The sequence below is a fragment of the Antedon bifida genome, chromosome 8 (genome assembly GCF_963402885.1).
Source record: "Antedon bifida chromosome 8, ecAntBifi1.1, whole genome shotgun sequence".
NCBI classification, from domain to species: Eukaryota; Metazoa; Echinodermata; class Crinoidea; order Comatulida; family Antedonidae; genus Antedon; species Antedon bifida.
In genome coordinates, this window is record NC_136233.1 from 8,916,139 (window position 1) to 8,930,501 (window position 14,363).

The 14,363-nt window shown below is 33.2% G+C and overlaps 1 protein-coding gene across 1 annotated transcript; it reads left to right on the forward strand.

Moving 5' to 3' along the window:
• Positions 1-2,721: 2,721 nt before the first annotated feature.
• Positions 2,722-14,270, forward strand: LOC144849846 (uncharacterized). Its single transcript, XM_078706933.1, has 5 exons — positions 2,722-3,025; positions 3,174-3,260; positions 11,125-11,262; positions 11,534-11,577; positions 12,306-14,270. Exons 1-5 carry the CDS (start codon positions 2,851-2,853, stop codon positions 12,384-12,386), a joined length of 525 nt encoding a protein of 174 aa, XP_078563059.1. The 5' UTR covers positions 2,722-2,850; the 3' UTR covers positions 12,387-14,270.
• The last annotated feature ends 93 nt before the right edge of the window (positions 14,271-14,363 follow it).

Below are 14,363 nucleotides of genomic sequence, written 5' to 3' on the forward strand. Positions count from 1 at the left end.
GTCTTAACAGACGAATTTCCATTACTAATAATATTATTATCAGGTAGGCCGAATAAATAATAATTCGTCTTCTTCGAGCCGAATCACCGCGCGTACCAGGTTTCTACCGTGAGTATTGCCCAATCACAAATGGTCTTTCATCGCGTCTATAGAAGGCTAATAACAAATGAGGGCGCTATGTATGCATAGTTTAATAGTTTGGTTGATTTACTTCTCAAGCAAGTTACGTGGCGCGCCGTGTAAAACGTAGTCTCGTGACTTTTGTTTATTTATCGCCAAACACACGCAAATTACAGAAGAATTTCCTGGATTTTATAATGGTTAATGACAGGGACACGATAATCACACGAAAATGACTCAGTCATTATCATCGTACTCGAGGAAATATATGATTTACGATCCTCGTAGCAGTAGTCATGTGATGCAGTTTCAACCAATCACGTTCACGTATTTACATATGCAACAAACAACATTCATTATGTTTACTTTATAGACAAAATATACACATACAAGAAACTACATACGATAGAAGTAATACAGTATGGCAAAGAAGTACACGAAAAAAAGAAAACATAAGAAATCTTTGATTTGAGGAGGATGACTGTAGTAGTAAAGGCTAACACAATTTTAGTTCACGTATTTACATATGCAACAAACAACATTCATTATGTTTACTTTATAGACAAAATATACACATACAAGAAACTACATACGATAGAAGTAATACAGTATGGCAAAGAAGTACACGAAAAAAAGAAAACATAAGAAATCTTTGATTTGAGGAGGATGACTGTAGTAGTAAAGGCTAACACAATTTTAGTGTACGTAGAGTGCATGAAGAGGTGACAATAGATCACCTTAACGAAGCCTTAGTTTGGTGTTGCTTAATAACGCTGATCGTTGGTGAAATGTCGGTTAACGTTAAAAAAAGAAATATTTAGATTTCTTTGGAAATCTCGCATATGCTCACTACTTTTTTACAAAGACTGATTGGAGAGAGAAATAGGTACGTCCTGAGTTCGACAAGGAGAAAATATCAGGAGACATTATCATTAAGCGTGACAAAACAATTATTATAAAGGGCCTTTAACAGTTAAAATATATATAGAAGGCGCTATGTAAAAAATCATATAGATTTGTAAACAAGTTTTTGTCATAGTACAGTACTGTAGTAAATTTGAGTAAAAAATATCTTGTTAGGCTACAGGCTTACAAAACGCAACTTACAAAAGTGCGGTTTGTCGATCTAGGGATTTCAAAATGCCATTACTTGTAAATTCATTTATTTCATTCAAAATAACATTTCTAATATACTAATATATTAATAAACAATAACAATATATTATTTCTTAGTTACAAAATACAGTATTATAATTATTCATGTTTGGGTAAAACAATGCCACACTGTAAGAAACAATTACCGTTATCTATTAATTTGTTTAATTTATTTATTTTTTTATTATTTGACGTGCAAAGATTTAGTAAGTAGGTTGATTTCTAATTACTTTTTTTTTACTAATTTGTTAAGTTAAACATTGTTATAAATTCTTAATTATTTTCTATCTCGTCAATTCAACACTCTAGGTTACGATGTAGGCCTAAACTACACTACTTATGCAACCTTCCTATTTTACCATAATAAATGTAACAATGAATTACAATATGAAAGAAATTGACAAAGCCTGTGGTTATTATTTGTCATTTTAGGGAAATTTCCACTAAAAAACCAAATAAATAATATTTTTAACTGGCATTGTGACTACTAAAATGAATCGGTTAAGGACCGATAGAGCACAAACATTCCCCTGTAGGCCTTCTGTTCTTCTTCAGATTGTCCTGTTTATATGTATTGCTTATAAACAAACAGCTTCTTTTGGAATAACATTTTTCTTCTGAGAAATTAAATAAACTTAGTTCATTTTTTAAGGTTAGGTTTTTTTTATGGTTTCAATTCTTCTTAATTTCAAGAGTGCAAGTCAATTAGTGTTCATTTTGGTATATTTGTTTTTCTCCCGCAAAAACCTAACGTATAGGAACTGCTGATTTCGCTGAATCATAAAAACTCTATGTCAAAATGTTCGCGCCATTCAGATAAGAAACCTGAGGTGAGTTCAAACAGGCCCTTATTTCGGGTTGTGTGTAAGAGCAAGTCCTTGTAGTCGGGCCTTTCTTTTATATACATGCCAGTGTTCTACAATTAATGGTAATAGTACTTAGACTTAGAGAGTAGACTTTAGCACTTGACAATTTTCTATGTTTAACTCAAATTGGGCCAAATGATGGACTTGAGCCCTTCTCATATTCAGGTATTCAATTAGATCTTCATTTTGAGGAACTAGAGGTAACATTTGAGAAACGTTATGATAATTTAACATAGGCATTTTGATTTGTAATTTTTGCTACGCCCATTAATATATAGGTGTATCGAAATGAACTTACTAACTTGCTCATCACAAAATCAATTCTTTACAGGTCAATAGTCCGTCACATTATGTCACCCAGAATGCTTGAACCCTTAATATAATAATAACACAAACAAAAACGTTCAGCCTTTGTATAATAGATATCGTAGAGAAAATTGAAACTTTTGAAATTGCTAACCATTATTTGACACAATTGACTACATTTTTCTCTAATAACAGTTTTGAAACTTCCCCAAAGTAACAATATAACGAGGAAAAGGGAAATAACATGCTAACAAATAGTTGTAACTTGTATATTGTTGTTCAATTGTGAATAGTCATTCAGCGAAGTGTGTTAGTATTGTACGTGCATACTTTAGCATAAATCGCTTCACTATTTCTCCACTCTACCTATTTCTGGACGTGAAACCTGAGTAAACTTAGCAAAATGCTCAAAGCATACATATTGGTGATTTTTCTCGCGTTCTGTGTATGTTATTCAGAACAAGATGGGTCGTGTGATGTCCTTGTTATGAAAGTTATGTCATCTAAAGAGGTAATCAACATCTTCAAGAAATCTGGACATAATAATAAGAACGGAAGTCTTGTGGCCAACTCTTGCCGTAAGTAGACCTGCCAAATTTGGATAATCTTGATGGGTTAGGGAAAATGATTAAAAGAGATTGGCATTACCTTATGGGTAATTTAAATCTATTATTATATACGATTGGTAAAATTTATATTATATAACTATCCTGTATTCTTTTGCAGATGGCTCGGGTTTGTATTATACATATACACCTGGAAAACTGACATCAAATTATAATTCGATTGGTATAGAACTAGCGATGGAAGCACGTAAGGAACAAGTCATTAGTATTATTATTGTTACTGTAATTATTCGCATTTCGCATCAGAGGGTACGGTAGTTAACAGAGCGTGACGCTTATTATATTTTGAAACACAAGCCCCATCCTGACGTAGTTCGCAGACCCTGGATAGCCTACACGCGGACATGGTGGACGTGTTTGAGAAGTTTCTGCATTTAGCCAGGCTAGGTTTTAGGTTAACAAAGTTCAAAAGATGAACTAAAAAACACCTAATCTTTTTTCCAACGCAAAAATGAATTAATTTATATTTTTTACAATCAAATTCTTTATATTCAATTAACTTTTATATAAATTAATTTACCGATTGTAAAATAACACGTGAGGACTACGATTAGTTTGGCAAAGTGTAGCGTATGTAATAATACGCAATTATATAACTACTTTTGTGTTAATTATGTCAACAAACGACCAAACAATCCTAGGCCTAGCTAGGTTAAAGCGCTTTATACAAACAGGCCTAGCTAGGCTAGAAAGGCAGCGACACCATTACGAATCTTCGACTGGAACTTAATATCTAGGTTAATTCTGTTTTTTTTTCAAACGATTCTACGTCTTTTGGTATGTTCCCATTATTTAATCAAAATCATACAAACGATCTAAAGCTAATTTAAATGCTTTTTCTGGTCTAAATTAGTACATCCCTCCAGTGTACTTCCGTCGTGATACCAACCATTATACATGTACTCTCAATCTTCGCGGAAGTACAAAATCATTTCAAAAAGCATTATTGCGGGAATTAAAAAAACAGATTTGCCCGATAAGATGCCATTACAAAGAGGAACAAAGAACTGAGAAAGAGATTTCCATTTACCCGAAGAAAATAAGTATCTCCGGGTCCATGTTATTTTTAATGCCTGTGATCTTTACAGATTTGCTTTCTACTAGGTTTTCACTAGATATTTTTTAAATAAATTTGAAAAGTAAGGTATTTAGCGCTGCAATAAAAGATTTAGAAGGGTTTAGAATAGTTAGGATTATATGGTTTATTTTAAAGTAAGTTTTCAAAACGAAACATGGTCTAGAAATCGTCGAATTCGACGTACAATTTGGTTCAGTCCGTCTCTAAAGGTCCTATCCTCCAGGAAGTATAATGCAGGGTTACATGATGATGTCATTGATATTGAACAAGTTATAACCCATTTGGTAAGTGTGCCTTCCATAACTGAGTTCAAAACATGTACAATTGGTATACGGCACAACAAATATCTTAACTATAACCTATAATTACAATATGAAAGAAATTGACAAAGCCTGTGGTTATTATTTGTCATTTTAGGGAAATTTCCACTAAAAAACCAAATAAATAATATTTTTAACTGGCATTGTGACTACTAAAATGAATCGGTTAAGGACCGATAGAGCACAAACATTCCTCTGTAGGCCTTCTGTTCTTCTTCAGATTGTCCTGTTTATATGTATTGCTTATAAACAAACAGCTTCTTTTGGAATAAAATTTTTCTTCTGAGAAATTAAATAAACTTAGTTCATTTTTTAAGGTTAGGTTTTTTTTATGGTTTCAATTCTTCTTAATTTCAAGAGTGCAAGTCAATTAGTGTTCATTTTGGTATATTTGTTTTTCTCCCGCAAAAACCTAACGTAGGCCTATAGGAACTGCTGATTTCGCTGAATCATAAAAACTCTATGTCAAAATGTTCGCGCCATTCAGATAAGAAACCTGAGGTGAGTTCAAACAGGCCCTTATTTCGGGTTGTGTGTAAGAGCAAGTCCTTGTAGTCGGGCCTTTCTTTTATATACATGCCAAATTATAATTCGATTGGTATAGAACTAGCGATGGAAGCACGTAAGGAACAAGTCATTAGTATTATTATTGTTACTGTAATTATTCGCATTTCGCATCAGAGGGTACGGTAGTTAACAGAGCGTGACGCTTATTATATTTTGAAACACAAGCCCCATCCTGACGTAGTTCGCAGACCCTGGATAGCCTACACGCGGACATGGTGGACGTGTTTGAGAAGTTTCTGCATTTAGCCAGGCTAGGTTTTAGGTTAACAAAGTTCAAAAGATGAACTAAAAAACACCTAGGCCTAATCTTTTTTCCAACGCAAAAATGAATTAATTTATATTTTTTACAATCAAATTCTTTATATTCAATTAACTTTTTATAAATTAATTTACCGATTGTAAAATAACACGTGAGGACTACGATTAGTTTGGCAAAGTGTAGCGTATGTAATAATACGCAATTATATAACTACTTTTGTGTTAATTATGTCAACAAACGACCAAACAATCCTAGGCCTAGCTAGGTTAAAGCGCTTTATACAAACAGGCCTAGCTAGGCTAGAAAGGCAGCGACACCATTACGAATCTTCGACTGGAACTTAATATCTAGGTTAATTCTGTTTTTTTTTCAAACGATTCTACGTCTTTTGGTATGTTCCCATTATTTAATCAAAATCATACAAACGATCTAAAGCTAATTTAAATGCTTTTTCTGGTCTAAATTAGTACCAACCATTATACATGTACTCTCAATCTTCGCGGAAGTACAAAATCATTTCAAAAAGCATTATTGCGGGAATTAAAAAAACAGATTTGCCCGATAAGATGCCATTACAAAGAGGAACAAAGAACTGAGAAAGAGATTTCCATTTACCCGAAGAAAATAAGTATCTCCGGGTCCATGTTATTTTTAATGCCTGTGATCTTTACAGATTTGCTTTCTACTAGGTTTTCACTAGATATTTTTTAAATAAATTTGAAAAGTAAGGTATTTAGCGCTGCAATAAAAGATTTAGAAGGGTTTAGAATAGTTAGGATTATATGGTTTATTTTAAAGTAAGTTTTCAAAACGAAACATGGTCTAGAAATCGTCGAATTCGACGTACAATTTGGTTCAGTCCGTCTCTAAAGGTCCTATCCTCCAGGAAGTATAATGCAGGGTTACATGATGATGTCATTGATATTGAACAAGTTATAACCCATTTGGTAAGTGTGCCTTCCATAACTGAGTTCAAAACATGTACAATTGGTATACGGCACAAAAAATATCTTAACTATAACCTATAATTACAATATGAAAGAAATTGACAAAGCCTGTGGTTATTATTTGTCATTTTAGGGAAATTTCCACTAAAAAACCAAATAAATAATATTTTTAACTGGCATTGTGACTATTAAAATGAATCGGTTAAGGACCGATAGAGCACAAACATTCCTCTGTAGGCCTTCTGTTCTTCTTCAGATTGTCCTGTTTATATGTATTGCTTATAAACAAACAGCTTCTTTTGGAATAAAATTTTTCTTCTGAGAAATTAAATAAACTTAGTTCATTTTTTAAGGTTAGGTTTTTTTTATGGTTTCAATTCTTCTTAATTTCAAGAGTGCAGGTCAATTAGTGTTCATTTTGGTATATTTGTTTTTCTCCCGCAAAAACCTAACGTAGGCCTATAGGAACTGCTGATTTCGCTGAATCATAAAAACTCTATGTCAAAATGTTCGCGCCATTCAGATAAGAAACCTGAGGTGAGTTCAAACAGGCCCTTATTTCGGGTTGTGTGTAAGAGCAAGTCCTTGTAGTCGGGCCTTTCTTTTATATACATGCCAAATTATAATTCGATTGGTATAGAACTAGCGATGGAAGCACGTAAGGAACAAGTCATTAGTATTATTATTGTTACTGTAATTATTCGCATTTCGCATCAGAGGGTACGGTAGTTAACAGAGCGTGACGCTTATTATATTTTGAAACACAAGCCCCATCCTGACGTAGTTCGCAGACCCTGGATAGCCTACACGCGGACATGGTGGACGTGTTTGAGAAGTTTCTGCATTTAGCCAGGCTAGGTTTTAGGTTAACAAAGTTCAAAAGATGAACTAAAAAACACCTAGGCCTAATCTTTTTTCCAACGCAAAAATGAATTAATTTATATTTTTTACAATCAAATTCTTTATATTCAATTAACTTTTTATAAATTAATTTACCGATAGTAAAATAACACGTGAGGACTACGATTAGTTTGGCAAAGTGTAGCGTATGTAATAATACGCAATTATATAACTACTTTTGTGTTAATTATGTCAACAAACGACCAAACAATCCTAGGCCTAGCTAGGTTAAAGCGCTTTATACAAACAGGCCTAGCTAGGCTAGAAAGGCAGCGACACCATTACGAATCTTCGACTGGAACTTAATATCTAGGTTAATTCTGTTTTTTTTTCAAACGATTCTACGTCTTTTGGTATGTTCCCATTATTTAATCAAAATCATACAAACGATCTAAAGCTAATTTAAATGCTTTTTCTGGTCTAAATTAGTACATCCCTCCAGTGTACTTCCGTCGTGATACCAACCATTATACATGTACTCTCAATCTTCGCGGAAGTACAAAATCATTTCAAAAAGCATTATTGCGGGAATTAAAAAAACAGATTTGCCCGATAAGATGCCATTACAAAGAGGAACAAAGAACTGAGAAAGAGATTTCCATTTACCCGAAGAAAATAAGTATCTCCGGGTCCATGTTATTTTTAATGCCTGTGATCTTTACAGATTTGCTTTCTACTAGGTTTTCACTAGATATTTTTTAAATAAATTTGAAAAGTAAGGTATTTAGCGCTGCAATAAAAGATTTAGAAGGGTTTAGAATAGTTAGGATTATATGGTTTATTTTAAAGTAAGTTTTCAAAACGAAACATGGTCTAGAAATCGTCGAATTCGACGTACAATTTGGTTCAGTCCGTCTCTAAAGGTCCTATCCTCCAGGAAGTATAATGCAGGGTTACATGATGATGTCATTGATATTGAACAAGTTATAACCCATTTGGTAAGTGTGCCTTCCATAACTGAGTTCAAAACATGTACAATTGGTATACGGCACAAAAAATATCTTAACTATAACCTATAATTACAATATGAAAGAAATTGACAAAGCCTGTGGTTATTATTTGTCATTTTAGGGAAATTTCCACTAAAAAACCAAATAAATAATATTTTTAACTGGCATTGTGACTACTAAAATGAATCGGTTAAGGACCGATAGAGCACAAACATTCCTCTGTAGGCCTTCTGTTCTTCTTCAGATTGTCCTGTTTATATGTATTGCTTATAAACAAACAGCTTCTTTTGGAATAAAATTTTTCTTCTGAGAAATTAAATAAACTTAGTTCATTTTTTAAGGTTAGGTTTTTTTTATGGTTTCAATTCTTCTTAATTTCAAGAGTGCAGGTCAATTAGTGTTCATTTTGGTATATTTGTTTTTCTCCCGCAAAAACCTAACGTAGGCCTATAGGAACTGCTGATTTCGCTGAATCAAAATGTTCGCGCCATTCAGATAAGAAACCTGAGGTGAGTTCAAACAGGCCCTTATTTCGGGTTGTGTGTAAGAGCAAGTCCTTGTAGTCGGGCCTTTCTTTTATATACATGCCAAATTATAATTCGATTGGTATAGAACTAGCGATGGAAGCACGTAAGGAACAAGTCATTAGTATTATTATTGTTACTGTAATTATTCGCATTTCGCATCAGAGGGTACGGTAGTTAACAGAGCGTGACGCTTATTATATTTTGAAACACAAGCCCCATCCTGACGTAGTTCGCAGACCCTGGATAGCCTACACGCGGACATGGTGGACGTGTTTGAGAAGTTTCTGCATTTAGCCAGGCTAGGTTTTAGGTTAACAAAGTTCAAAAGATGAACTAAAAAACACCTAGGCCTAATCTTTTTTCCAACGCAAAAATGAATTAATTTATATTTTTTACAATCAAATTCTTTATATTCAATTAACTTTTTATAAATTAATTTACCGATTGTAAAATAACACGTGAGGACTACGATTAGTTTGGCAAAGTGTAGCGTATGTAATAATACGCAATTATATAACTACTTTTGTGTTAATTATGTCAACAAACGACCAAACAATCCTAGGCCTAGCTAGGTTAAAGCGCTTTATACAAACAGGCCTAGCTAGGCTAGAAAGGCAGCGACACCATTACGAATCTTCGACTGGAACTTAATATCTAGGTTAATTCTGTTTTTTTTTCAAACGATTCTACGTCTTTTGGTATGTTCCCATTATTTAATCAAAATCATACAAACGATCTAAAGCTAATTTAAATGCTTTTTCTGGTCTAAATTAGTACATCCCTCCAGTGTACTTCCGTCGTGATACCAACCATTATACATGTACTCTCAATCTTCGCGGAAGTACAAAATCATTTCAAAAAGCATTATTGCGGGAATTAAAAAAACAGATTTGCCCGATAAGATGCCATTACAAAGAGGAACAAAGAACTGAGAAAGAGATTTCCATTTACCCGAAGAAAATAAGTATCTCCGGGTCCATGTTATTTTTAATGCCTGTGATCTTTACAGATTTGCTTTCTACTAGGTTTTCACTAGATATTTTTTAAATAAATTTGAAAAGGTATTTAGCGCTGCAATAAAAGATTTAGAAGGGTTTAGAATAGTTAGGATTATATGGTTTATTTTAAAGTAAGTTTTCAAAACGAAACATGGTCTAGAAATCGTCGAATTAGACGTACAATTTGGTTCAGTCCGTCCGTCCTATCCACCTATAATGCAGGGTTACATGATGATGTCATTGATATTGAACAAGTTATAACCCATTTGGTAAGTGTGCCTTCCATATACAACATGTGATACAAATGAGGTGCTGTATTATTCCTACGATACTGGGCAATTAATATTGAATAGTATTTGGAGAGATGCATAGCCTGTCAACACGTTTTAGAGAACGATGCCCACAAAATCGGCTGAAATGCATAAGAATAATATTGTTTGTTGAAAACAAATAGAAGAAGATAAATGATTTGGCAACAATCACAATCGGTAATGCGAGAGTAATGTTCATTCTAAATACAAATAATATGATCATCCTATATCATAAATTCTGTTGTTCCAATCCGTGTACTAATGACTTAATGTGGTTGCGTTCGATATTTAAACAACGATGCATTTTTGGATTGTGGTCAAATTGCTAAACACCAAGGAGCCGGTGCATAAACATCGAAGTATAGGAAATGGTCCCGAGTCGGTTTTTTTGGATGCGCAAACAGAGCTGATTAAGAGAATAATGATTTCAGTGTTTAACAATGTTCTCGTTGAACAGAATTATCATAGTTGAGTTTAAAGAGGTCAATTTACTTCCTCACCCCAACAAGAATAATAATTGTTGGTGTAGGTGGATGTGGGTGTATGTTTTAAAGATGTATTGTCCCCCTGAAAAAATAATTCTTAAAAAAATTTTTGTTGAATATTCCATTTTAATGTAACATAATAGTTACCCACTTTGACCAAAAATTGGATCGAAAAAAAATGTATTTACCTGAAAAAAATGTAATTTAAAGCAAAAAATGGTCAAATTGGCTGCCAGCCAATGGATTTTTGGTTGAATTTAACCATTTATTTTGTCATTTTATAAGTGAAAACATTTTTTTTTTTTCGTTTTTTTTCTATGGAAGTGATTAACTTTATTAAAGCAACAAAATAATATATTCAAAGTCTGATTTAATTAATCTTCATATTTCATGTTTTTGGAGGACAATACATCTTTAAATTGACTTTAGATTGACGTCACAATTGTGTTGGCGCGTGATTAAAATTAATATATGCCAATGCATAAATGTGCATACTTAGTAATAAGTATTCTACTCTCGTGTGGTAATTACGAGACTGGTTATAGACGTACGATGTGCAACTTTATGCTATGTAACAAGTCAGAGATGTGTATAATAAAGTATAACGAATGGATTTAGCTAATTTTCGTTGTTTTATACTTGTATTGCCCGACATAATTATTACATATTTAACTTAATTGTTACATTTTTTATCCCATCCTTGTTACAGTTGCGGACTTTGATAGTGGATTTTTTAATGGAACTATGACGTATGGCGATATTTACCAGTATCCACTATGGTATGACCAAGGAATCAGTTGTGAAGATATTGATTATCATCCCTGCCCACTTCCATTGAAAAAGGGAGGTAAGTTAATACTTCTAATATTTCTATCTTCTGATGGTCTGAATGTGAATCTGTTTATTTGGATATTGTTATTCCTCACTTATATAGGCCTATTAAACTGATTATAACAATGACGTGTACGTTACTTACTGTGATTAAATCTTGAATTCAGCAAAAAAAAAAACAATTTTACAAGTTTTTTTTTGCAAAGCTTGTTAAATTTGATTTTATTTATGGTACTGGCAATTTTGTGTTATGTAAAAGTTAAAATCGAGCAATGTTTTTCTTTCAGAATGGCTTTATTGGAAGTTGAACTGTCCGAACATATATATTCCGGTAGGTTCTTCAGTATGATATATTCGCCTGTTTCGTTCATTTGAATATCAGAATAAATTATTTGCTTCAATCTACTAAATTAGATAGGTCCATGTTTTGTAATATTTACATTGGTAACAACAGCCCAAGTACCGTATTTATAACATGCTCGACGCAAACCCTCTTTATATTGTAGGTTCGTAAAGTCAGTTCATGTTTCGCTGTTCTTTTTATATCTTAGTTAATACCTACGTATTTATTTTCCGAACAAGCACATGAATACCCGTGAATATAGTGTATAATGTAATCATTTAATGTCAAATAAATAATGTAAATGAAAAGTCGTATTATTTTGACGACATGGGTAAATATTTTATGTAAAAGTTAAATAAAGAGCAAGACAAACTTGCCTAAGAGAATAACGAAAGAGTATTGAGAATGATTATAAGACCATGATGTATAATATAAGAGCATACTAAAATAGTATATGAACGAATAAAAGAGCAGTATAAGAGCATGATGTCACCGCAGAGAAGAGATTACCGGCGTTCCAGAGTAACAGGCCATCATTGTTGTAAAATAGGCCTATACTGTAACTATACGAATACATTAAACTTGTTTGTACAATACTACTTCGCGACGATTGAACAGCATAATAAATTATAATCGTGTACATTCAATGTTGTATTAAAATAGGCCTTGACTTCTTTAACAAAAATAATTTGTGTTTACTCTCTTTTCCTTCACAGAATTTAACATTTAAAGTCCAGTTCTTCAACTACGCACAGGACCTTGTAGCTTGTTTCGAGGGCCGGATCCAGATTTTTTAAAATTCTTATCTAGATTCGTTTAGGCCTATAGATAAAAGTAAGTTAGGCCTAATAAAACAGTATGTATACAAATAGAGAAAGTGGACCATCATCATCAAAATAAATTGTTACATACAAATCGCTTTTTATATCACACAGGAGTTTTTGTTATAATAGGCGTGGAGCTAGGTCTAGTTTCTACACTGTATTTCTACTTAATATTGGTAAAAAGATAAGCACACATAGCGTTTCATGTATAATTGAAACGCCGACTTAATACACAATAATAATACATAATATTTTCATACTTATTCTGCATTTTGTAAAATGTTTATATACCAAAATAATTAAATAATAATAAAATAAATTTAAATTAAATTATTGGAAAAGTCCTTGTTTATTTGTGGGTGGCCCGTGCTTTGTCGGAAAAAAAGATGGCAAGCCAGCTTGTACTTGGCGCAATTGTCTGGACCCTGGGTCCGAATTCCATTGAAATCGGTTTTTGTAATAGTTGAGAGAGATTATTTAGAGAGTAGGTTAAGTATATTTTAGGAAGTACGTCGGCTATTTAGGAAGTTGATCAGTGCATTATTCATGATTTCTGACTGATACGTCGAGCAATACAAATGTTATCATTTTTATGCGCTGCAAGTTATAGTGTCATCATCAAAAAATAAACAAAAAATCGTGTAACAGAGATTTTTGTGATTACGTAATTAGCATAATTCTAATTGTTATAATTTGAATACTAAATAGTGTTGTTTAGAATCTGTTGAACATAACATAATATTTTGCTAAACATAAAGTATTCCATCCATGCTTTTTAGTCGCGTGGACGCGACTCTATAGTTCACTATGTCGGTCGGTCGGTCTGTCTGTCGGTCCGGTAACACTATGCGTTTTATCGCTTTCTGACCTTATCTTGATATCATTTTAATCTAGCTAAGTCAATTTTTCACAGTATATTTCTTATGGCCAGGAATTGATGTGGTTATGTTTTCACGGTGCGCAATAAAAAATTACGCGGTCTACGCACGATTTAACGAAATCACGTTTGTAATCATATCTTCACAACCATGAATCACAATTAAATAAAATTTGGTACTCATAAATTTCAGGGCATAAATCATCATATGGCAATACAATTACGTGCGTAGCGCATGTAACGCATGTGTACGCGCGCTTAAAATTTTCAAAATTTATTTTCGATGAAATAAGAGTACGTTTCAGGCAATTTTAAGCGTTTACAAAATTGCCATGAGTGCGCAGATTTTTGCGCGCGCACTGCGCGTTAAATGTTATTGAGCACTCTTTTTGCCCGATTTCTGTTTTCTTGACTTACTTTTCAACTCGAAATTACGTTATACGAGCACGTCAAAAGTGCCAGGCTACGCCCGTGTAAATTAAAAAAATATAAATGTTTTTAAACATTTCAACATTTTTAAACATGTTCAGTAATTTCGGTCAGTTGGTAGGTTGGTCGGTCGGTCGGTCGGTCTGTCGGTCTGTCGGTCTGTCGGTCTGTCTGTCGGTCCGGTATCACTATGCATTGTAGCACGCGACTTAATGGCTGTTGGCCTTGTTTAAGGTGAAAGTGAAAAACCAACAACGCTGTAACAATAACGGTGTAGGGTTTGCCTCAGGCAATGCTGAAAGTTATAGATATATAATTCGATGGACTAGGATGAAATATTATAATAGGCCTACTCAAGTCGTTCACTCGAAATATTTTATTTTTATATTTTCTTCTTCAAAATTATTTTGCGTCCTTTTGAACTAGACACGCTTCATTTTTTAAATTGGCTAATTTCATTAGTTTGCATAGGCCTAGCATATTATTCGCATGTGGGGGTGTGAATTTTAAATTCTATTCTTGAATAAATATTTAACGTATGAATGCCTGGAGATGAACTCTTACTTCTTGATATAATGTTACCTAATTTAAGCTTGTGAAAATAATGGCAGAGGTCAAAATTGTATTTCCGGTCATTTTTTGGC